Source organism: Pinus tabuliformis, chromosome 1_2, assembly GCF_031772625.1.
Source record: "Pinus tabuliformis cultivar Carrire ecotype Pingquan chromosome 1_2, CPIR1, whole genome shotgun sequence".
In the NCBI taxonomy this organism is placed as follows: Eukaryota; Viridiplantae; Streptophyta; class Pinopsida; order Pinales; family Pinaceae; genus Pinus; species Pinus tabuliformis.
This window is the reverse complement of record NC_142298.1, coordinates 527927460-527953597: the sequence shown is the minus strand read 5'-3', so window position 1 is coordinate 527953597 and position 26138 is coordinate 527927460. Positions and strand designations below refer to the sequence as shown.

Sequence of the window (26138 nt, the reverse complement as noted above, 5' to 3'; positions counted from 1 at the left end):
AATTTTTTTTAATATAATATAATTTTTTTAATATATTTTAATATTTGTTTTGTTATATTAATTTTTTTAATTTATATATTAAAAAAAAATCAATAAAATCCAAATGTATCAAATTTCTCATATTCATATTTCAATATTCTTATGTTGATTATTTTTTTTAAATAAGATACTAAATATAATCAACAAAATCCAAATATATATCATTGTAACGTGGTTTTTAAACACTCTTCAAGAAAATAACGTTTCCCATAGTCTTGGTTGTTAGATTTTTTTACAACCAATAACATTTATTCCTTTCTTGAATAACATTTCCCAAAGTCTTGGTTTTTAAATTCTTTTACAACCAATAACATTTCTTTCTTTCTTGAATACATTTCCCAGAGTCTTGGTTGTTGGATACTTTACAACCAATAAAAATTTATTTATAAACTGAAACCACCCATTCTCAATATCAACTCCAAAGATGCACACATATTGAGAGCTATGTACCTAACTCTCGTTCTTAAGTGTTATGTGCAAAGCCACTATTCCCCCTTCATAGTGATCCATATTATACATTGTACAGTATTCATCAAGATCATCAACACCATCTTCTCCATAAGTTGCAAGCTTACAGTTCGTCCATTCTTGTTGCTCTACTTGTTCTACATTGGTTGTCAAGCCTAATCGATTCAATTCTTTTAAAAAATGTTCTAATAAGTCTTTTTCTCGGATTGGATTTACAATTAGAGCCATGCTGTTTGAATTCAATAAACGACGACGAATCACGCCCTGGTTCAACCAACGAGAAAATTATTTGCATTTCCACCAACATATGACTCAGTCAAAGACGATAAAGGATTATACATAAATATAATAAATTTGAAATTTAAATCATGGTCAAATATGAGAATTTAAAACATCAGTCCATCTTTAATGAGATTGAATTATATCACTTCAAAATCATCATATTTAAATTAAATAATTATACTAGAAAAAGAAAGGGTCGGCATGCATGACCTGCATCATGTTCTAAGCAAGAACTATCAACATATTTAAGAATTGCTTCGTAAATGAAAACACTAAATATCTAGCTTTAATTACCCCATTGTAATATATTATAAATTTATGTGTAGATATGATAATGGCTTATCTAAGTTAATGACTAGAAACTAAACGTCAATATTCTTAATAAAATACCAGTGCTACGTTTATAGAAGATGAAAGTTATATTAACAGTCATAACTAACCTAAAAAAACCATTGTTTGATGCCTTACTACAATGCCTTAATGTTGAATCATAACAAGGCTGTTTTCAAAGTGGAAATTTACCATGGAGTTAATTTTCTATTGAGTCTAATGTTAGAAAATCAGAAAGGCAGAAAGATTTTCTTATACTTGATAATTATTTGTGCTGTTCTTGACTTCTTATTAGGTTTCTTTATATCTTTTTTTTTAGTTCATCAAGCAATTACCAAAGCAATAGCACATAAAGCAATAGACACCAGTTTTAGGCTCACAGCTAGGGCAAAACCCCTCTCTAGGGGAAAACCCAGTCAGTAATTCTTCTTTCAATAGTTTTTTGGAGATCTTCCAAGACTCTAGAGCTTGACACAAACTTCCCTCCACACCAAGTCAGCCTTCCTCTACTCTTGCAGATGATTCTACTTGACCTAGCAATAGTGGCAGCGCTTTCTTCAACCCAACAACTTCGACCTTGCTTTGGAGACTTCGATCTTCACTGAAAGACTTTGATCTCAACATAGGAACTTCGACCTTGGCCCAATACAACTTCTTGAGGCAGCAGGACCTAGCGCCAGCAACTTAGATCTATACTTTGATCTAGTAGCAACAACATGCGGCAACTAGCTATGGCATCAACAAGAGAACTTCAATCTTCCAATCCAAGGCACGAGAGAGAGAGAGAGATGCACCAAAATTTCGATCTTCCTCCTTTCCTTCTCTTGGACCAAACTCGCACTATCTTTTCTTCCTTCTATTTTGCACTTTTTCCAGCGTCAAGAGATATCGTACTAGCTTGTTGAGTAAGTGCTTCAAATGGAATTCGAAGTGCTTCATTTATAGTCCTTTGGTGACGTCAAATAGCCCTCTTTGAGGCCGACTTGATGTGGAGGCAACATAATTCATATTTGACTCAATACTTAACATTTTTACATGATTCAAAAGCCCAATAAGGGTCTCTTTAAAAGTACAATGACTCTATTAACTCAGAATAAATCCTAGAAGTTCTCAATGGGGACTTTGACCTAAAACATGATGACCCAACCATGAAACCCATCTTTTAATAAGTCATAATAATAATAATAATAATAATAATAATTCTTTTATTTATTCTTTTGACAAGTACATTACAAGATGACTCAAATACATTTAATGAAGACTGAACCTAGTTACATTTTCCAACATCTAGCATTTAGCACTTTATTAACCTAATAGATCTATTAAATAGCTGCACAACTAGGTTTTTAACCCAATTAGCAGAAGCAAGATTACACCAATCTCAATCACAAGTGACACAAATAGATTCTTCCCAATCAACAGTTTTTAATTAATAAATTAGAATCTACATGGGTTCCCATCCTAGGATAATGGCCCAACTAAAGAAGAAAAAACACAATTAAGACATATTGTTGATTTGGGGTAGCATCGAATGTGCTCTAGCCACGAAAATTGGTGGAGAGGCTAAGGGACATGAGATCTCCAATACCTAGAAATGGTTTGGGCAGATTCTAAACAGTTTGGGAGATATTAAAATAATTAGTATTTTTAATGAAGTCCCCAAGTCTAAACTTAGGGAAATTAAAATATTAATATGAATTAATATAAAACAATGTTAGAATGGTCCAAAAGTTATGGATCAAGCCAGATCTGATCTTAGTCGTTGAGTAGGGACTTAATCTTGGTCGTTGATTTGTCAACGAGAAAAGTATAAGAGGAGGATTGAGGGTCACTTGGAGAACACACCAAGAGATCAAGATTTCGACTTTCTGGGGCTGGGTTTGCTGAGAAAGTTGAGAGAGTGATCAGGAATTGCAGCTAAGGAGCAGTGAATATAGAAGCAGAGAGGCAGAAATAGTGCCGGGAGGATCAGCGTAGCAGCTGGGAAAGCTGACGCAAAGGGCAGAAGCTGGAACTGCAGGGAACCGTCGGAACAGCCGGGAAAGCTGACGCAAAGGGCAGAAGTTGGAACTGCGGGGAACAGCCGGAACTGCCGGGAACTGTCGGAACGGCCAGGAAAGCTGACACAAAGGGCAGAAGCCGAAACTATCGAGAACAGCCAAAACTGTTGGGAACTACCGGAACAGCCGGGAAAGCTGACACAGAGGACAGAAGTCGGAATTGCCAAGATTTTTCTCTGTTGGGTGAGCCGGATTTGGCACCCAGATTGTATTCTGAAACTGCTTAATAAATCAAACCCTCAGATAGTTGCACTGGGTTTCCCACATTGGGTTTTTCCGGGGACATTAGTCCAAAAATAACGATGTCATTTGTGTGCTTGTTTCTGTTTCCTTCAGTTGATGATCTGTAATGTGTTGAGCATGTACTTGTGTTTATTTTCAGTATTTACATGGTAAATAACTTGTTAATAGATCAGAACAAGTAGGAAGGAATAAATCAGAAATTACATGGAGGGTTTCTAACTATTAGGCATAGGAACTTCAACATGTGATCTGATAATGAGATCTTAAACAATTATTAAGGTATTACAGACTCATGCGCATGGATTTGCCTATGTTATTTTGTGCAATGGATCGATAAGATTGCGAAATACATAGACGATGAAACAGTTAAAGAACATAATAGACAAACACACATAAACACAGCAAGTTTAATAAGGAGTTCACCCAACACTCCTGGGCTACGTCCCCTGGTCCAGCCTTCAGTGGTGACCTCTCTATTATGTCTTCAGAAGCAGAGCTTTTACAAAAGTGAGCTCAATTTGAGTCTTGCACAACAGATACAAAACAACAAGGCTTCACTTGGATCCCCAAAGTCTTTCTGAGTATACAGACTCTCCTCACTGACTCTCTGTCTCTGTTTTCTCTTTGTCTTAGCACTGCTTGTCTCTGTTTCTGGCAGTTTGTGGCTTTAAAGCCAATCAGCGCTGTCTGTTCGTTTCTCCTTCTCGGCTTTCTGGCTTCCCGGCCTCTGTTCAATCAGATCCCCTTCTGAGCATTAGCAATCATTGCTAAACGCCTTCAAGGATGGTGGCCACCTGTTCTGTAACGAAATAGGTCATCGAGCCTTTGAAATTCCCAGAAACAGCGTTCTCTGTTTATACAGAGAAACATACTAAAACTGAGAAAATCCGCCAAACTACCGCTTATCGGATTTGAATTATTATAGATTCCGCCTTATAACTCCTATCGGGTACACCTTTATATCGCTTATCGCATCTCCATCGTTGATCTGAGAGATCTTGATCTAACGGCTGAGGTTCATTTCAGGCGGCTCATTCGTACGGGGGTTAACCGCCCGAAAAGGGTGGTTTTCTCTCTCCAGGGCCTAGACACATGGTAGCCAGTGTATGGGCTCGGGCAGAGCCCAACCAAAACCAATTACTGCCTACGGCCCGCCCGAAATCCCTCTTATTTCGTGATTTCCCTTTGTATTTTAAAAATACATGAAAACATTGAAAAAACCTGTAAAATGGCTTTAAACGGACTTGAAATATTATATATTCGCATTCATAAACTCTTTTGAGTCCAGTTTCATCGCATCGGCACATTCCCTTCGTATTTTGTTTATTTAACGAAAAACGCAAATACAAAGGAAAATGTTGTTTTCTAGATCTCAAAATATATGAAATGTCACCTATTTCTCCATCGGGTCCAGCTATCACGAGTTAGGTCTGTGTCAGCCCTGCTCCATTATAATTCTCTGATGCGATGTTGCGATGCGATTGATCGCAATCGCATATCACACATACCCCCGGGCGTTTGTAAGCGCTCCTCTGTGGTTTGCTGACGCGACATTGCGATTCAACTTGGGCCGTCAATCTGCGCGCTTGATCGACGGTCCTTGTTGGTCCCGCTGATCGCTGTCGCATATTCCATGTGGTCTCCGTCGACAGCCTCCGCTTGCCACCGCCGATTGCGATTTGCAAATCGGATCTGGACCATTGATTGGCCAAATCTGACGGCTCCTGTGCATTGCTCCGTTGACCTCCGATAGGCTTCATTTCACTATTTTCTTTATGTTTTTGTCTCCCGATAGTGTTATCCAACTTTTCTAAAAGTTCTTCTCATGCGATAGTTTTGATCTTTTAGAAGACTTAGAGGGTTTTCTAGGATCCATTTGGATCATGCCTTCCCACTGAAAAAGATTTTGGACCACCAAAAGTTGGTTTTTAAGCATCAATCAAGTGAAGATACAGCTTCCTCACTTGCCCAATCTCTATCCATCTTGCACTGCTTGGTTTTAAACCTTTGAGTCCAATTCTGAGGTACTCAACATCCCCTCTACGCGTAGTTCTCACCTTCCTGTCCAAAACTGTATCTTCCTGCAACTCATTGAGATATCCAGGGAACAGATCATCAATAGAAGGCAATTGCCTTTGCTCTTTGGGATCTTCAACCAATGAAGGTTCAAACAGTCTCAAGTTCTCTGCATTAACTACTGAATAGATGTGCATGTAAGCTGGCAAATCAAGGCGAAAAGTGTTCTCACCAATTTTCTCAAGTATCTTGAAAGGCCCATACCTTATTGGCTTCAGCTTCTTACCTTCACCTTGCATTCTGTCTTTGTTGATGTACAGCCAGACTTGATCACCAACTTGGAAGATATGCTCAATTCGATGCTTATCATGCCTTTTCTTGTACTTGGCCTGGCTTCTTTCTAGTTGTTCCTGCACTGCCTGGTGAATTTCTTGGATCTGTTCAATGAACTTGGTTGCTTTGTCCACATCACTGTGTCCATCAACTACTATGTCTTTACTAAAGACAAAATCCAAGGGAGACCTTGGTATAAAACCAAAACAAGTCTCAAAAGGAGATCTCTGTGTAGAAGAATGCTTAGCACGGTTGTAAGCATGTTGCACATAGCATAAATGTTCATCCCAAAGCTTGGGATGCTTGCTGCAATAGCCCCTGAGCAACTGGATCACTGTCCTGTTGACCACCTCTATTTGGCCATCTGTTTGTGGATGAAAGGTTGTGCTCTTCTTCAATTTGGTGTCCATCAGTTCCCACAGACTTGACCAAAACTTCCCAACAAATCGGGAATCTCGATCAGATACAATGGAAGCGGGTAACCCAAAATGAACCCATACATGCTGAAAGAACAACTTTGTTGTTTGTTCAGTTGTAATCTGCTTGTTACAAGGTATTAAAATACACCATTTGCTGAACCTGTCCACAATAATCATTTTGGCAATCCTCCAACAAAGTCCATGGAAACACTTTCCCAAGGATGAGAAGGAACTGGAAGTGGAGTGTACAAGCCTAGTTTTCTATTGCTGAGCTTGCTTTTAGCACACATGGTACACCCTTTAATATATCTAGAAACTGTTTCATGCATTCTTGGCCAATAACAGGACCTTTGCAGTTGTGCAACTGTTTTACTTACACCAAAATGACTTGATATTAGAGAAGTGTGTGCTTCTCGGATTATGTGAACTCTTTCAGTTTGAGGAATGCATAACTTTCCCAAATGATATAAGAGTTGGTCCTTAACATGATAATCCAATTCTTCTACTTGTTTGCTCTAACTTAAAGTTGCATATACATCTTTAAAATCTACATCTTGAGCATATTGTTCAATGTAGCTTTCATGCAATACTGAGTTATGCTTAAGTATAGTAGATGCATTTATGATTGATCTTGATAACATATCTGCAACTTTATTGTGAATGCCCTTCTTATATCTGATGACAAGATGAAATTGTTGTAGAAAACTCGTCCACATATAGTGTCTTGATTGCTGCAAATTAGTTTGTGAGTGCAAATATTGAAGTGGTTGATGATCTGTATGTATAATCGTTTCCTTGCCCAATAGGTAATGTTTCCACTTTTTCACACTCTGTGCTAATGCATACAATTCTTTATCATATGTGGGATAATTAACTACAACAGAATTAAATGTCTCAGAATGATAACATATGGGTTTACCATGTTGCATCAACACTGCTCCCATGGCATAGTCACTGGCATCTGTTTCAATCTCAAATGGTCTTTGAAGATCTAGCAATGCTAGTACTGGTGTTGTACTAATTTTTTCTTTCAAGGTGTCGAAGGCTTTCTGTTGTTTGCCTCCCCACTGAAACACCTTGTTCAATCCTGTCAAAGCATGTAAGGGAGCTGCAATCAAGGAAAAGTTAGCAATAAACTTTCTCCAATATTGTGTTGCTCCTAGGAAGCTCCTAACTTCTGTAGTAGATTTGGGTTTAGGCCAGTTTACAATGACTTCAACCTTAGAGGATCTATCTTCAATTCACCACCCCCTACAATATGACCCAAATAACTTAAAGATGTTTTGTCGAATTCACATTTTGACAATTTCACATAGAGATTTTCTCTTTTTAAAACATCTAAAGTCTGCTTTACATGCTTCAAATGTTCTTTCCATGTTTTGCTAAAAACAAGAATGCCATCTAAATATACAATTATAAAATCATCAATAAAAGGTCCAAGTACATCATTCATAACTCTCATGAAAGTGGCAGGAGCATTAGTTAAGCCAAAAAGCATAACCAGCCATTCATACAGCCCTTGCTTTGTCTTGAAAGCAGTCTTCCATGCATCTTGTTCTGCTGCTCTAACCTGATGATAGCCACTATGCAAGTCCAACTTGGAAAAGTAAACAGCTTCTTTCAGCTGATCTAATAGATCATCAATGCGAAGAAGAGGATAACGATTCTTGATTGTCATTTTATTCAGTGCTCTGTAATCAATGCACATCCTCCACGAACCATCTTTCTTTCTCACCAACACGATTGGAGATCCGCATGGTGATGTGCTTGGTCTTATGAACCCTTTATCGAGCAACTCTTGTACCTGCTTCTTGATCTCTGCATTCTCTAAAGCAAATAACCTTTTATACCTATGGCTGTGACTGTTGTTTCAGCACCTGAGTCTAACTCCAAATCTTTTTGAATAGCAGTAGCAGTCTTCCTCTTCTTGCCATCGAAATTCTTGGGTTTCAGTGTCGGATGCAAAGACCAGCAATGTGCATCATCGTGTCCATCCTTCTTGCAGTGAGTGCATGAAGGTTTGTCTTTCTATACAGCGTTTGTCTTCCTCTCCTTCCATTTCTGCGTCTTCTTTTCCTAGTTCTTGCTTGCAATGAGTTCTGATGATTCCCCAATCTTTGGGTTCACATTCTTGCCTCTAGCCTCTAGATGTGTACCCTGAACTGATACCTCATCTATGCTAGTAAGGTTAAACATGAGAATGGTGTGCCTCAAATAGCTATGCAGACCACCTATATACTTCAGCGAAGTTTCAGGTGAGTCTAAAGAAATGCCTAGAATTAAAGCTCTTTTTCTAAATTCCTGGGTATAGCTTTGTACACTTTGCCCCTTTGATTGGCGAAGACTTTGCCAACTCATCATTGCTTGCCGCATATAAGCTAGTGGATAGAATTTTTTTTTAATGGCAGAAACAAATTCACTCCAGGTAGAAAGAATTTTACCATGCTTCTTCAAATCAGCGTGTGTCCTTTATTCCCACCACATTAGGGCAGTTCCTCCAAGGCAAAGGCTGGCCAACTGAATCTTTCTCCTTTCTGAATCGATGTTCTGCACCCTGCAATATACATCAATCTGTCTAATCCAGTTATCTAGCTTTTTTGCATTTAATTCTCCATCATATATTGGCAAATCAAATTTTACATCTAATTTAATCAAAGATGTTTTCTTCTTTTTATTTTCAGGGCTAGAAGGAGGTGTTGATAGAGGAGGCTCTTCCCTTTTCCCTTTGCCTTCTAAATGGCCATCTAGAAGAGGTTCCTCTGTTCCTTTGTCTTATTTGGAGGTTGAAGTACTTTCACCTCGACCTTTCTTAAATTCTTGATACACCTCCTCTACCACGGCTCTCATGGTCATGAAACTGTCCATGAACTAAGAGTCTGATTCCAAGGGAATTTCTTCTGCCATTTTCCTCCTAGGATAGACTCTTCCAATTTATGGGTTAGCCTCAACTAGTTCTCCTTCTCCTAATTTGAGCTTTGACCTAGTTAGCATTCAACAATCCAGCACAAACTTGTCTAACCTTAGCAAACCTAAAGCTCTGATACCACTTGATCTGATAATGAGATCTTAGACAATTATTAAGGTATTACAGACTCATGCGCATGGATTTGCCTATGTTATTTTGTGGAATGAATCGATAAGATTGCGAAATACGTAGACAATGAAGCAGTTAAAGAACATAATAGACAAACACACATAAACACAGCAAGTTTAATAAGGAGTTCACCCAACACTCCTGGGCTACGTCTCCTGGTCCAGCCTTCAGTGGTGACCTCTCTATTATGTCTTCAGAAGCAGATTTTTTACAAAAGTGAGCTCAATTTGAGTCTTACACAACAAATACAAAACAACAAGGCTTCACTTGGATCCCCCAAGTCTTTCTGAGTACACAGACTCTCCTCACTGACTCTCTGTCTCTATTTGCTCTCTGTCTCAGCATTGCTTGTCTCTGTTTCTGGCAGTCTATGGCTTTAAAGCCAATCGGCGTTGTCTGTTCGTTTCTCCTTCTCGGCTCTCTGGCTTCCCAGCCTCTGTCCACTCAAATCCCCTTCTGAGCGTTAGCAATCATTGCTAAATGCCTTCAAGGATGGTGGCCACCTGTTCTGTAACGGAATGGGTCATCGGGCCTTTGAAATTCCCAGAAACAGCGTTCTCTATTTACACAGAGAAACACACTAAAAACTATGAAAATCCGCCAAACTGTCGCTTATCAGATTTGAATTATTATAGATTCCGCCTTATAACTCTTATTGGGTCCGCCTTTATATCGCTTATCGCATCTCCACTGTTGATCTGAGAGATCTTGATCCAACGGTTGAGGTTCATTTCGGGCGGCTCATTCGTACGGGGGTTAACTGCCCGAAAAGGGTGGTTTTCTCTCTCCAGGGCCTGGACACGTGGCAGCCAGTGTATGGGCTTGGGCGGAGCTTGGCCAAAACCACTTACCGCCTATGGCCCACCCGAAATCCCACTTGTTTCGTGATTTCCCTTTGTATTTTAAAAATACATGAAAACATTGAAAAACCCGTAAAATGGCTTTAGACGGACTTGAAATATTATATATTTGCATTCATAAACCCTTTCGGGTCCAGTTTCATTACATCGACACATTTCCTTCGTATTTCGTTTATTTAACAAAAAACGCAAATACAAAGGAAAATGTCATTTTCCGGATCTCAAAATATATGAAATGTCACCTATTTCTCCATCAGGTCTGGCTATCGCGAGTTAGGTCTATATTGGCCCCGCTCCATTGTAATGCTCCGATGCGATGTTGCGATGCGATTGATCGCAATCACATATCGCACATACCCCCGGGCCGTTTGTAAGCGCTCCTCTGTGGTTTGCCGACGCGATATTGCGATTCAACTTGGGCCGTCGATCTGCGCGCTTGATCAACGATCCTCATTGACCCCGCTGATCGCTGTCGCATATTCCATGTGGTCTCCGTCGATAGCCTCTGCTTGCCACCACCGATTGCGATTTGCCAATCAGATCTGGACCATTGATCGGCCAGATCCGACGGCTCCTGTGCATTGCTCCGTTGACCTCCGATAGGCTTCATTTCACTGTTTTCTTTATGTTTTTGCCTCCCGATAGTGTTATCCAACTTTTCTAAAAGTTCTTCTCATGTGATAGTTTTGATCTTTAGAAGACTTAGAGGGTTTTCTAGGATCCATTTGGATCAACATGGTATCAGAGGGTGGTTGCAGATCACAGGAGAACTGAGGACATCAGCAGAGCAGAGCAGCAACAGCAAAAAACAACTGTCCCGAGTGACAGAAGTTGTTCCTAGCAACAAAGTAGCAAGGGACGGGTGATGCAGTGCCTACATCATCAAGTTTGAGCCAAGAAGAGGCTACGCAGACGCTGAGGGAGGCAAAGACAGGCTCACGCAGAGCCACGCAGAGGCCAGGGGGGGCTGACGCAATTGGCTGAGGAAGCTAGTTTGCCAATGTCGGGACTGCGCAGAGCCTAGCAGCTCTCACCTTCAGGTTGCTGGGGTCCAGGAGGCTCTAGGTAAGTTGCAGAGTGGAGCTGGTGGGGTACTGTAGTCAGAACCGTACCTAACAGGGCAAGGCCAAGGAGGAAGGAGTTGCTACCAAGGGTTTCTAGCCGAGAAATCCAGATCAGTGGTGCGATTGCACAGATGATCAGAGTAGGGGGCATCTCGACATCGGCAGAAGGGTTTCTAGGAGGGAAATCGAGGCTCAAACGGAGTCACATCGAGAACTTCCAGGAGGGAAGTAGAAGAGCAGCGGAATGGCACTACACGGAGTAAGAGACCAGGACAGACTGGACAGAGCCTCAAACTTCGTAGTCTTTAAGGCCAAAATCTTATCCATACTTGACAGAAATCGTGTCAAGCACTTCACCTTAAAGACGATAGTGGTCCCAGTTGACCCAACTGACAATGACAGGTATGAGGAAGCAATGGCGAGGGCCAAGAATATCATTCTTGAAGGGGTCAAGGATCATATAGTACCACATATTGCCGAAAAGAATACGGCACGGGAGATGTGGGAGGCCCTGACCAAGTTGTATCATCATACTTCCGTGCAGAGGAAGATGCTCCTAGAAAATCAATTGCGGTCATACCAGATGCGAAAGTGAGAACAAATCGACACCTTCCTCGGTCGATTAAAAGAGATATGAGATCAGCTGACTTCCATATGGGCCACACTAGATCCAAAGTTGATGGTGAGAACAGCCCTGAATGCAGTCTCAGAAGACTGGGAGGTGTTTGTTCAAAGCATACTAGGCAGGGCAACCCTTCCAGATTGGGAGGAAATGTGGGCAGCTATTCGCCAAGAAGAGATCAGGAGGGAGACCAAGATGGGAAGCAGCAGCAAGGGGATCAGAATCAAGAAGGAGGAGGAGGTGGATGTTTCCCTAGCATCTGAGGGTAAGCAAGAAAAGAGCAAGAAGAAGGACCTCTCCAAGGTCAAATGCTTCCACTGTGGGGCGCTGAGTCATTATGCGACCCAATGTTCGAGGACAAAGAGCAAGGGAGAGGCTTCCAAGACCAAGGCAGCGGTAGCAAGGGCAGAGAAGGAAGTGGAGACAGACGAATAACTGTGCCATGAGTGCACACACACCACTTGAGCAAAAGTGGGGAGACATCGAGCTGTAGTCAAGCGGACTACAGGAGATGAGGGGCAGGATCCTCGAGGTACCCAACCTCTTGGATTATACCTGGCTACGGGAGCCGCGAAGAAGAGTAACAGGACTGGCGGATGTCAGTAGAGGTGGATGCGGATGGAGTGACAGAGGGAGCTACAGTGCAGGATTCCCAGGACAGCATGAGGCAGCAGTGCGAGAAGCATAGGAGTGTTGCACCAGTGCAGGATGACACAGAGAGGTGTGCAATAGTGCGAGATGCATGGAGTAGTTGCAGTAGTGCAAAGGTCAGAGAGGGAGCACTTGTCAGCCACAGAGGGAGTTTCAGCATCATGGGGGTCTTTAGCCTAACAAAGAGGTCAGATTAGTTACTTACTTCTCAGTAACTGAGTTGCAATGTAGCAGTTAACAGTGGCAATGCTATACGCAGCACGATGCAGCATGATGAGAGGAGATGCAGTGCAAATGCAACAGTGGCAGTGGCAGGGCCAGGGCCATGGGCAGCAGCACAGAAGCAGAGGGAGTTGTCGTACAGATGCAGCAATGGCAGTGGCAGAGCCATGTGTAGCAGTACGAGATGCAGTAATGCAGGTGATGGGCAGCAATTCTAGCATCAGCACAGCGACCGATGTCGGATGATCAGGGTGATGCTCAGTGAGGAGTATTGCTAGAGCACAGTCCTCGCTAAGAGGGAGCGTTGATTTGGGGTAGCATCGGATGTGCTCTAGCCATGAAAATTGGTGGAAGGGCTAAGGCACATGAGATCTCCAATACCCAGAAAGGGTTTGGGTAGATCCTAAAGATTTTGGGAGATATTAAAATAATTTATATTTTTAATGAAGTCCCTAAGTCTAAACTTAGGGAAATTAAAATATTAATGTGAATTAATATAAAACAGTGTTAGAATGGTCCAAAAGTCATGGATCAAGCCAGATATAATCTTAGCCGTTGAGTAGGGACTTAATCTCGGCCGTTGATTTGTCAATGATAAAAGTATAAGAGGAGGCTTGAGGGTCACTTGGAGAACACACCAAGAGATCAAGATTTCGACTTTCTGGGGCTGGATTTGCTAAGAAAGTTGAGAGAGTGATCAAGAGTTGCAGCTGAGGCCTAGTGAATACAAAAGTAGAGAGGCAGAGATAGTGCCGGGAGGATCAACGCAGTAGCCGGGAAAGCAGACGCAGAGGGCAGAAGCCGGAACTATCGGGAACTGTCGGAACCGCCAGAACAGTCAGGAAAGCTGATGCAGAGGGCAGAAGCTGGAACTGTTGGGAACAACCGGAACTGTTGGGAACAACGAGAACTACCAGAACAGCCGGAAAAGCTAACGCAAAGGGCAAAAGCCAGAACTGTGGGGAACAGCTAGAACAGCCGGGAAAGCTGACGCAGAAGGCAGACGCCGAAACTGCCGGGAACAGCCGGAACTGCCGAAACTGCCGAGATTTTTCTCTGTTGGGTGAGCTGGATTTGGCACCCAGATTGTATTCTAAAACTGCATAATAAATCAAACCCTCAGATAGTTGCACCAGTTTTCCCGCATTGGGTTTTTCCGGGGACATTAGTCCAAAAATAACGGTGTCATTTGTGTGCTTGTTTCTATTTCCTTCAGTTGATGATCTGTAATGTGTTGAGCATGTACTTGTGTTTATTTTCAGTATCTACATGGTAAATAACTTGTTAATTAATCAAAACAAGTAGGAAGGAATAAATCAGAAAGTACATGGAGGGTTTCTAACTGTTAGACTTAGAAACTTCAACACATACCCTGGATCTTATCTAGCAAATCATGCCGTACATATGTCATTGATCTCCTTGGCTAATCTAGATCTCCAATGCTGCAATTATGCACTTTTCTCAGACCTAGCACACTTGAGTATCACTCCTCACTTGAGAAAATCCCTCTCTCAGTGGCTAGTGCCATTGTATGGCGTGTCTTTCTCCTCTCCTTAGCCTTGCTTTTATTACTTTACATTGAACTAAATCCCCAATCCTAATCTCCAAAGTGATTGACAGCCGAGATTAGAACTCAACTCACTTGAGATCAGCGGTTGAAATTAAAACATAATCACTAAAATAAATTAATTTACTTTTCCTAAGTTTATTTAGCTTAATAGACAGCATAATTTTTTATTTTTTTTTCTAGGTTAAGACTAAACTAAGTACCCACGGGGAATTGAACCAGTGACCTATCACAAGGAGTGCCTTAACAACGCACCCATTCACCGTCAATCCAAAGCCCCGTGGGCTTTAATAGACAGCATAATTAATTATATGCTTTTTCTAAATTAGATTTAAGCTAAGTTATAACAGCAACTTGCTAGTACAGGTTATCAAACTTGTTACTCTCACAAAGGGAAGAACAATGGACTATTAACTAGTGCATGGAAGCAAGAGAGCCTCAGCTATCGAATTAAAAGGAAGCAAGGCCATACTAGACCTGTTAGAAGAGCAGCAATTAAATCTACTGGAATCTGTACAAGAATTCTTTGCTTTTGGAAGGCTGTTATTTAAAAAGACAGTTAAAAAATATAGTTTTGAAATCCAAGGCCACGGGATGAAATAGGAAGAGCACCACAAAATGTCTCACAAAGCAAGACATTAATAATGGTGAAATTTTTGGAGGAAGAAGTCTGAGATGTATGCATCCATCTCTAAGCTTGGACCTTGATTGATGAATATAATGGACATGTGTTATCCGTTTGGGTTCTAGAGCTTGAAACCTCTTACACATGGATATGGATCCCGGACCAAAAGAGACCAAACTGAGTTACTCACAGCAAGGGTGAAGTCCATCGTGGCATTTGCTTTGTATTAAAAGGAGTTTGTTCCTATACCATTCATTTGGAAGACAAAAATGATCTAGAAAACATCCTAATGTAAGGGCCATGGGTTTTAGAAATAGTGGATCGCTTCTAAGGTGGACCCCTTATGTTCTCACCTAAACTGTTGGACCAATTGAAGTTACCAATTTGGATATGTTTTGCATTCCTTAGATGGATCTTAAGCGCAAGAAATATTAACAAAAATTAGTTTGGTTATAAACAGAAGGTTTAATCATGATTATATGCTATTGGGGTTTAATCTAATTATTTTGTTAATAATTAAAATTACACTAAGGTTAACAACTCTTTCCATTGAGGGGCCACAGAGTCATGTGGATAGGGTGAACAAAGGGGCACCCAACTTAGACATTTTGTTTTGCAGGTGGATAGATCCAAGCAATCTGGCCATTTTGAGGCGGAGCTTCAATTTCTGCAGGATTTGATATTCATCTCACACAAGATATGAATACTGGAAATGCCACGTTGAGAGGAGCAGCTCCTATGTGAATTTGAAAATTATCAAGGGGATTCTGTTGAGGGCAAATTCTTTCCAAGACCACACCCACTCCCTTGAATCACGAAGCAATATCAACCGAAGAAGGTGTTAATTTCATGCTCCCACAAGGGTGAGGTAAGTAAGGCACAAGTATAAAACTCAACAACCTTTTTCTAAAAAAATGCCAAATTTTTATTTTCAACACTATTGATCTATTTTCGTGTAACTCCATTACCATCATGTATTGCTTGTTCTTAACCAAAGTTCCATACTTAGTCGTTTTGCTGAAAAATAGTGTGCAGAACCTTTCATGACCCCGCACTCTGCACACTTCCTAGTCTTCCCCACATCCCTAAACCCACCCTTCGCAGACTACTAACCCTCATAGTATTCCATACTTCGCCAACTTTCAACTATGTGAAAGACTCATCCACCCATTCTTTCGCACACCCATTTCTCCGCACATGCAAAGCTTCCACACAATGCATACTATAATGCCATCTCTCCACTTATACTCAGTGAAAATCGGTGATTTTCTCCTTTAGAGACTAATTGAAAGCTCATTTAAGAAAGTCCAATCACTAAGGTGAAAAGGCATTGATATTGTACTACGAGAATTATCTAACATTACACCACCCAAAAGACACACCATGGGTTATTAACTTCTCATTATCATTCTCATATGCCCTGATGAAGGTGGTACATGATGAAGGGATGTATTACTAAATACTACCATAAATCGAGATTTACACATTATCATAGTATCCGCTTCTTCTATTAGTCTTCCACCAACTGAACAATAGAATTCATGCATATATTTCTCAATCGTGATTGCATCACTCCCATTGAATTTGGGCATACCATTCTTCATATTTTTTAGGCAGCATATGAGGAGCATCAAGGAAGCCACTCACATCCAAGTGTTTGAATGAAACATTAAGCCAAAGCTTAGCCATTGTATTTGAGGTGGAAGAACTACTAAAGAGGTTCCTAATTATGGGGGAAGGGGAACTTATGGAGGAAGCGATCTTACAATTATTTCTTCTCTTTCTAGGAACAATCGCTTTGTTTGACCAACTACTAGGGGATTCAACTATAGGAGGCACCAGATGAGAGGTTCTATCACATGCTTTTGAATACCCTCAGCAAGATTTATTGAAGCATAGAATTCAGATTTCAAGGAGGTTGACTCAACTCCTCCCCGACAATGGCATCAAAGATGTTGCTACAAAATCTAGTATCACTGATGTCAAGCCTCACTGGGCAAGGCTAGACCTTATGGAAATAAGAGAAAGGGTTGCCATTGTCACCTTGACAACCTTTCTCCTGCTCTTTCGTGGATTGAAACCACAAGGGAGGCTTCCCTAAATCACCTAGAAAGATACTCTCATACTAGGGCTCAAGGTGATGAGTTAAAGGTCTATTGTTTGATAGATTATCAGCAAGACCTAAGATAGACTATGTATTCTATACTGGGATTCAAACTATATACCTAAACCAAGAGATAAGCTACCAGAAGTTAGGGTTTGGATGATATGCAATGATGAGGCATTTAATGTCATATAGTAGCCTAAGAAAAGATCTCAGAATGATATTCAACAATAAAGGACCAATATCTTCCAATAGAGACTAGGTTTTGAGTCTTAGACTAGGGGGAAGTAACTATATGGCTATTAGGTATGCATAAATAGCAATAAAGAGTGACGTCAAAAAATTTAGACCATGCTCTAAGCTAGATTTTACTTTTAGACAATTTATAGATGAATTTCCTAAATTATGACATTTCTATTCATAAATCTTCCCTAGAAACCTAACAGCTTCCCTAGTTGTCTAGAAGACAGAAAACGGAGATGAATTTTAATTGATTTTATGGATGATCAACACACTCAAGATAGTGCCTTATACTACTAGGGTTTAATGGAATCTTTAGGGAAAAAATTCAAGGGAAGGAAATGGAGGGAGTAAAGGGGGATGCCTAGGGCATCCACTTTTAAAACCGTAACTACTGATTTTGTTGTTAAAATTGTATGCTCGGACAGGTGTCTTTATATAGGCCTTGTGTCCAGGCATGCATAAGATACCTTAATAATTACTTATTTCAGTAGTTTTTTTCTAATTTTAAACTTGGAAGTTGGTAAAAGCATGATCATTAATTTAATTAGTTTTTATTAGCTTTGTAACTCATATTTCTAATTTTTATAACTTTGGAATTCATATATTTTTTTGACCGGATCAAAAGAAAGTGATAAGATCAAATTTTGGCCTTTGATCTTTTATTTGAAGATCTCAATGAGGAAATAGGGTTATGAGAGAAATTATAAATTGTTGGAATGAGTGGGTGAAGGACACAATTTGGAGATCGCATTAAGTGAGAGAGAAGAGGGTCGATTTGGGTGAGAATGAAGGTTGAGCAGTTGAGGAGAAGGGACCAAGTTCGCAGAGAGAGAGGGGCCATGTTCAGGCCATCATCTACTGAAGAGAGGAGTCGTGCCCAAGTCAAATTCACAAGAGAGAGAGGTTGAGTCTTTAGGGCCAAGTTCCTTGTTGGAGGAGAGGTTGTGTCTTGGATCAAGTTTGCTAAAGAGAAAGAGGTCGTACGTTGCAAAGGGAGGGATCGTTTTCTAGGTTGTATTGTGCAAAGGAGATGGGCCATTTTGTAGGGTTGTTATTGGCTATAAAGTCTCTAGAATTGTTGTTGTAATATTTTCCTGATTTATTCTCTGAAGCCTAATAAAATCCATCTTCGTTGGCTATTCCCCACACTGGGGTTTTCAAAGGTAAAAGTTGTGTAAAAGTTTATGTGCTTGGATTTCTTGTTTCTACGATGCATAATTTGTTAGAAGCTTAGTTGTGTTAATTGTGCGTAGATTTCATATCTAAATTTTTTCTAGTTTTCAGTAAAAATAAAAAATTATGGGTATAAAAATTTACCAGCGCATTAATCAGCTGGCTCAGATTAGAGAAACTAACATGGAATCAAATACAAGCCTCTGAAATAAATTCAAGCGTTGCATGGGTTCAAGCTCAAAGGGGTTCGTGGTCTTTCTAGGGTTTTCAACAAACAATTATTCATGGGTTTGATTTACCATGGCAACCAGTGTCAAGTATGAAGACAGGTTAGAAGGAGCCTCAAACTATCTTCAGTGGAAAGTTCGGATCATAGCTATTCCCAAGGAGAAGAAGTTGTGGAGCTTTGCTAACTCCACAGTGGTTGTGCCAATGTCAAATCTTGTTGCCTTAGATCTCCATGAGGTGAAACAAGGGCATACAGGATCATCTTGGATGGGATAAAAGATCACTTGATTCCCCATCTGTTTGAGAAAAAGACCACCAAAGAGATGTGGGATGCACTCACCAAACTGTACCAGAGTGATAACTAGTAATGGAAGATGGTGCTAAGGGACAAGCTCTATGGCACCAAGATGTCCAAGAAAGAGAACATGGCTTCCTACATTACCAGGCTCACATATTGCAAGATGAGATGGCAGTTGTAGGGGAGATAGTCCCTGATTCTAAACTAGTGTGTATAGCCTTGAATGGTTTTACAGAGCAGTGGGATGTATTTGTAAAATGCATCATGGGACGAGCATCTTCCCACCTTGGAAAGACTATGGGGTGATTTCACACAAGAGGAGATCCAAGAAGGGTCTCAGAATGGAGACCAAAAGAAGGGTGAGAAGGAAGAGAACCTCCTCTAACCTCTAAGGGCAAGGGAAAGGCCAAGAAAGGTTCCACGAAAGGAGTTACCTCAAATGGAAATAGAAAAAAGTTCAATGCTAGCAAAGTGAAATGGTTTTCTTGCCACCAGCGAGGGCATTTTTCCATCTAATGCTCTAACAAGAAAAAAGCAAACAAAAGAAGCAAGTCATTGCTACAATTGAGATGGATGAGTTTGCAATTAGATTTGAGGATGAGTTCTCACTCACCGCATGTCTCTCTTGTTCAATGGCCACCAACGTGCGGTATGTTGACAATGGCGCTTCATGTTACATCACTGGAGTGTGAGACTACTTTACTAATCTGAAAGAGCACAGTTTGGACTTCCACATTGAGCTTGGTGGCAATGCCAAGTACAGGCCAATAGGCAGTGGAACTTTTAAGTTTCAAAGGGAGCCTCTACTAGTGAAGGATGTGTTGTACATTACAGGCTTGACAAAGAATCGTATTTTTGGTTCAGCCTTGGAGGACAAGGGTTATATGGTGATTTTCCAAGATGGAAAGTTGTGTATTTGTCCCAAGGGTTCCAATCTCAGCATAGCAAAGGTGCTTGGAGTGAGAAGGAACAAATTATGCAAACTTCAGTTTGATCCAACCAAAACGTTGGTGTGTAGCAGTAGCAGCAACTATGATTTGGGGGAGTTGTGGCATAATATAATGGCACACTTGCACCATGGCGCACTCAAATTGCTCAAGGAGGTCGTGATCAGGCTCCCTGACTTGCCTACAGATCAAAATGACGTGTGCAAGGGGTGTGCCATGGGCAAGTACACCAAGACTGTGTTTCCCATCAATGACAGAAGGTCTAAGGGGGATCTTGGACTTGATGCATTCAGATGTATGTGGGCACATGTCAATCATGTCTATTGGAGGGTTCAACTACTAAGTGACCTTCATAGATGACCATTCCAAGAAAACCTAGATCTATTTTATCAAGACCAAGGACGAGGCCTTCAGTCGGTTTGAAGAGTTTAAAGCTCCTGTGGAGAACCAGATGAGGAGAAAGATCAAGGTTCTTAGATATGACAATGGAAGCAAGTACAGCTCAAATGCCTTCAAGGAGTTTTGTGCAGATTCCAAAATTAAGTGGGACTTGATAGTTCCATATAACCCATAGCATAATGGAGTATCAGAGAGGGAAAACAAAGCCCATTTTGGGGCAGCAAAAGCAACGCTGCATGATCAAGATCTACCTCCGTTCTTATTTGCAGAAGTGTGTAACACCACAATTTATTTGCAAAACATTCCAGACAAGATGTTGGGGAGGATGACCCCTAAAGAAGTGTTCCACGGGGATGCATCCCCCAAGGTTGGGTGCACGCACCCCTCACACCCCACGCGCCTGGGATAGGGTGACGTCTGGCATTAGAGGAAATTTCAGCCTAAAAGTGCCCATGAAATTTTCATGTAATTTTCATGCAATAATATGTAAACCAATCAAAATCCTTTAAATTTGGAAAGATGTACATGTAAATATTTTGGAGGGAAAAGAAGAAAAACTATTTTTTTAATTGTATTTTTGGCTTATCTCCTTGTAGGTCTACTCAAATTTCAAGTGCAAACACTCGTTGGATGTGGAATTAAATTCCACATCCAACGAGTACCCATTATGCATACTTTTGAGAAGACACACATTGATAAAAATGAAGATACATTAGAAAAACGTGTTTCACACGAATCGACTCCAAGATGATCCTAGCCATTGATTAAGTTTTAATCTTGGTCGTTAGTTCTCCAACAATGATTATAAGAGGAAGTCGATGGGCACTTGGAGAAGATACACCAGAGCAAACACTCAGTGATCTAGGCAGATTGATTTTCCAGTAGCAGAGTGATTCAGCAAGAGAATTCGAGCCAGAGATCGAGTCGTAGGTAGGAGAGGAGTGAGGCAGTACTTCGGTGGAGGTTTCTAGTGCCGGAAAATTCAAATTGAGGGAGTGCAAGTTTTCCCAGAGACACTGGGTAGGCAGCAGCAGGAGAACAACTTGATACAGCTAGGGGAGCAGTTGATTCAGCAGTTGCTGATCGGGATTTTAATCAGGAGGACTAGTGAATCAGTTCCAGAGCTAGAGAGAAGCAGAGTTATAGATTTCAAAAGTTTCCAGAGGTAGCAACAGCAAGGTTTGCGCAAGCACTACGCAGAAGCTAACGCATAAGAAAGGAAGTATTATTGTGGGGCCAGTTTTGGAAGCTGAAATTAGTTGTGGGGTGAGGAAAAATCCTCACAATAGTTTTGCCAGTGATTCTCCATTAAAATTGGCAACTAGGGACAAATTCCACCTTAGGACAGCTCATATGATGGAGATGACTATTGCATTGGATGCCTCTTTTTGAGAGGTCCAATTTTGATATAAAGATCATCTCATTTTGACAAGCAGAAGTGGAATTTTGAATTTATTCTCTCTCACGCACGAATTGTCAAGGTCAGCCTTAGTCAAATGTAGGCTCAAGAAGCCCAATAGTTGTGCTTCCACACCCTCAACGAATTGTATAAATAGGAGTGACCTCTCTCCTCATTTGGACATCACTCAGCACATCATTTCATCTCTCTCTCCTCTCTTGATTGGCTCATACAGCTTGGGGACAGCTTCTCTCTTCTTCGCATGTGTGGCAGGAGGCCGAATTTTTCTGGGACAGAACAGGTTGAATTTTAGAGAAACAGGCCAGCGTCGACCAAGGCTCATTTGACCAAGTTTGACTTCGATCTTCAAGGAAGAATTCCAATTTCTCTAGGCCAAGTTGTTGGGCATAGATTTCGAGGCATTTTGGGCAGGTTGACTTCAGATTTGACCGCAGAAATTACAGCAGTGTTTCTCTTTCCTTTGACTGGGTTTAACCAAACTCCTTTGGGCTAACTTTGACTCTCTTTGAAGGCTAAATTGTGTTTCTCTTTCCTTTGACTAGGTTTAACCAAACTCCTTTGGGCTAACTTTGACTCTCTTTGAAGGCTAAATTAGTCTGTTGTTGACCAAGTTGCTTGGAGGACATTTTGATGTTGATTTGACCAGTGTTGACTTTCTGATTAGGGCCGCAGTTGACTGTTGTTGACCACTGATTTTGACAAGGTTGTTTTGGGCAAGTAAATTAGATATTTGTACTCTCTCTCTCTATTGAACTACTAAATAATAATAAGAATATTTGATCAAAGGGTTTTCCCCACATTGGGGTTTTTCCTTGGCATCCGCCAAATCTTGTGTCCTCTTGTCTTGGCTTGTCTTCTGCACATGTTTTTATGTTTTATCTGCATTTACTGCCGATGTGTTTAAGTTAATGTGATTGCTACTGGAAATAATTGGAAATTGTCATTGGGTTGATAAGGAACATTGAAGCAAATTTTGCTAAAGCATAGAACACACCATTGTTATCTAAAATTAACATGGTATCGAAGCTCAGGTGAAGACAAAGCCCAAGCAAGAGTGAGGAAAAGCAATCACTAAGGGAAGTTGTTGGACAGGAACTTGAAACTAGTCCCAATGACGACTATATCTTACTTCAAATTTGAGGACAAGATTAAGGACAAATCTGACTATCATGCATGGAAGATGTCTCTAGATCTAACTTTGGAAGAAAATGATGCCATGGACTATGTCAAAGGAAGAGTAGTGGAGCCTCCTTCAAATGCTTCCTTAGCTGCACAAGCAAAGTACAAGAAAGGTGAGGTTAAAGCAAAGAAAATTATTGTTGATTCTATTCACAAGCCTTTGGTTGCCTATATTTCTGATTTGGAAACATCTAAGGAGATGTATGACAAGTTGGATGGGATGTTCAAAGTAAATAATGCAAATCAAGTTCTCTTTCTCAAGAACAAGTTGAAAGACATCAAGATGCATAGAGGAGAATCCATTCAATCCTACTTCATGAGGATTACTGAAATCAATAATGATCTCCTATCTATTAGAGAAGTCATTGGTGACAGGGAGCTCACTCTTATTGCACTTGGAGGCCTTACAAGAGAATGGGATGTGGTCAACACTACCATCCTCAACAACGACAGGATTCAAGGATTTGATGAATTATTGGCTAGATGCACTCAAGAAGAAATAAGGATGATGGAAAGAGACAAGCCCTCAAATGGAAACAATCCTATCGCCTTCTCTGCTCATGCTAAGAGGAAGAACAATGCTCTAGTCTAAGAAGACAAGGTCAAGGGTTCAAGCCAGTCGAGATTCAAAGAAGGAAGAAAAGGTAGATGCTTCAATTGAACAGGTTTGGACATTTTGCTAGAGAGTGTCCTTACAAGAAGGATACTCCAAGAGATGATGACAACCATAACAACAACTACAAGGGTAATGGCAATAAAAAAACAACAGGTTCAACAACAAAGGAAAGAGGATTGCTCCCGCTACTCGAAATGGAAATGGTCGTCCTCCCAAGAAGTTGAGAAACTCCATGTATTAAGAAGTTAATGTTGGTGAAAAGAAAAAATAAATTTATCTTATTTCTATCCTCAACATTGCCTCTACTCCGGATACATTGGATCATTGGTTGATTGATAGTAGTGCCTCAAGGCATTTCACTAGGTACAAAGAGGCTCTCTCAAACTTGATTGAAAAGAAGACAAATATGGAGATTATACTTGGGGATAATGCCACTAATCCCATGAAAGGAATTGGGGTTGTTACTCTTCACTTAAATCAAGGTCAAACCCTTCATTTACAATTAGTGTTGTATGTACCTGATCTGAAAAAGAACCTGGTCTCTATTTATGCGATGGAAGACAAAGGTTTCAAGGTGACATTCATTGATGGCAAGGTTCGTGTTTGGCAAAGGAACCCAAGAGATGCATTCACTCTTGGATTTAGGGTTGAAGGTCTTTATCAGGTTGGAGGAAGTCTGTTGGGAGCAATGACTTGCAATACTTCTCTTCAATCTGAATTATGACACCAAATATTTTCTCACCTTCATTACAAAGCCTTACCTGATGTAAGGAAGATGGTCACATGTATGCACGAATTCAACTTAGATCATGAAGGTGTGTGTCAGGGTTGTGCAGCTGGGAAACATACAATGAGACCATTCCCCTCAAGTCAAAGTCAAACTTCCGATATTCTTCAATTGGTCCATTTTGATCTATCAGGTATGTTGCCCGTGACATCTTTGGGTGGATATTTGTACTATGCAATTTTTGTGGATGACTTCTCTCGCAAAACATGGATCTATTTCTTAAAGAAGAAGGACGAGGTGTTCAAATGGTTTCGCTCTTTCAAAGCCTTGGTCGAGAATCAAACAGGGAAGAAGATCAAAATATTAAAGACCGATAATGGGACTGAATATGAGTCAAATGAATTCATTGACTATTGTAGAGAAGTTGGGATTAAGAGGGAGACCACTACTATATATACTCCTAAGCAAAATGGAGTTGTCGAAAGGAAGAATCGTACTATCATAGAAGCCACCCATGCCATGCTTCATGACCAAGGTCTACCAAAGTTCTTATGGGGAGAAGTTTCCAACACCGCTATGTATGTTCAAAACAGATGCCCACATCAAGCATTGGACTTCAAGACACCCAAAGAAGTATTCACCAGTAAGAAACCTGATGTTTCTCATTTTAGAATTTTTGGTTGTCCCGTATATTTTCATGTGCCGAAAGAGAAAAGAAACAAACTAGATGCATCTAGGAAGAAAGGAACATTTGTGGGCTACAGTGAAACTTCGAAGGCATATAGAATCTGTGCCTAGTCAAAGAGAAGTGGAAATAAGTCATGATGTTACTTTCGATGAAGATTTTGCCCTTAGGAAAGTCTGAGATCTTCCTATCCCTAAGAAGGACAGTGATGACGATGATGCAGGAAAGCAGGATGAACCTCCGTATGATGACTCGATGCCCGATGTGGAAGGTCCAATGGATCCCATTCATCCACCTCCTAGTGAACCCTCTACTTCAAGAAAAAGACTGTTGTGGCTCAAAGATACTCTTGAAGATGCTGAGAAACATATTGCACCAAGGGGGACATTTCATGAAAGCAAGAAGCCGAACAGGTACCAAGGGTACTTAGCTAGCATGAGTACCATTGTACAATCTGAGCCTTATACATTCGAAGAAGCCATGAAACACCAAGTTTGGAAGGATGCGATGAACGAGGAGTATGAATCGATCATGAAGAATGATGTCTAGGATGTGGTTCCTAGACCCAAAGACAAGTCAGTGGTCACTTCAAAATGGTTGTACAAGATCAAACATGGAGCTGATGGAAGTGCTTAAAAGTTCAAGGCCAAATTTGTTGCTTGAGGCTTCTCTCAAAAGGAGTAGACTATGATGAGATATTTGCACTAGTTTCTCGATATATCACCATCTGTTCGATCATAACCCTTGCTGCCTTGCAAGGATGGAGCCTTCACCAAATGGATGTCAAAATTGCTTTCTTACATGGCTTGCTTAAGGAGGAAGTCAATGTAGAACCACCCGAGGGGTTCGAAGTTCAAGATCGTAAGGCACATGTATGCAAGTTGAAGAAATCCTTCTATGGGTTGAAGCAAGCCCCCAGGGTTGGTAAGAGAGGATTGATAGCTATCTTATGAAGTGGACATTTACAAGGAGCGATGCTGACCCGAACCTATACTTCAAGGTGGAAAAGGGCAGGCCTCTCATTCAAGTCCTTTATGTGGATGATCTCTTTCTGACGGGTGATGACCCTCTCATTCATCAATGCAAGAAGGAGTTGGCTTCCGAATTCAAGATGAAGGACCTAGGACTGATGCACTACTTCTTAGGACTAGAAGTCTGGCAAAAGCCAAGTGGGATTTTCCTTTCTCAAGGAAAATACATTATGAAGCTACTTGAGAGATGTGG

General features: G+C 40.7%; 1 protein-coding gene across 1 annotated transcript in view; it reads right to left on the bottom strand.

The window, feature by feature from the left end:
- Nucleotides 1–205: 205 nt before the first annotated feature.
- LOC149206649 (uncharacterized) overlaps nucleotides 206–26138 on the bottom strand; it is a 284803-nt gene continuing 258870 nt past the window's right edge. Inside the window, exon 5 of the mRNA XM_089393762.1 lies at nucleotides 206–771. Coding sequence (XP_089249888.1) covers nucleotides 490–771 — 282 coding nt within the window. The 3' untranslated portion in view covers nucleotides 206–489. The remainder of the gene's footprint in view (nucleotides 772–26138) is intronic.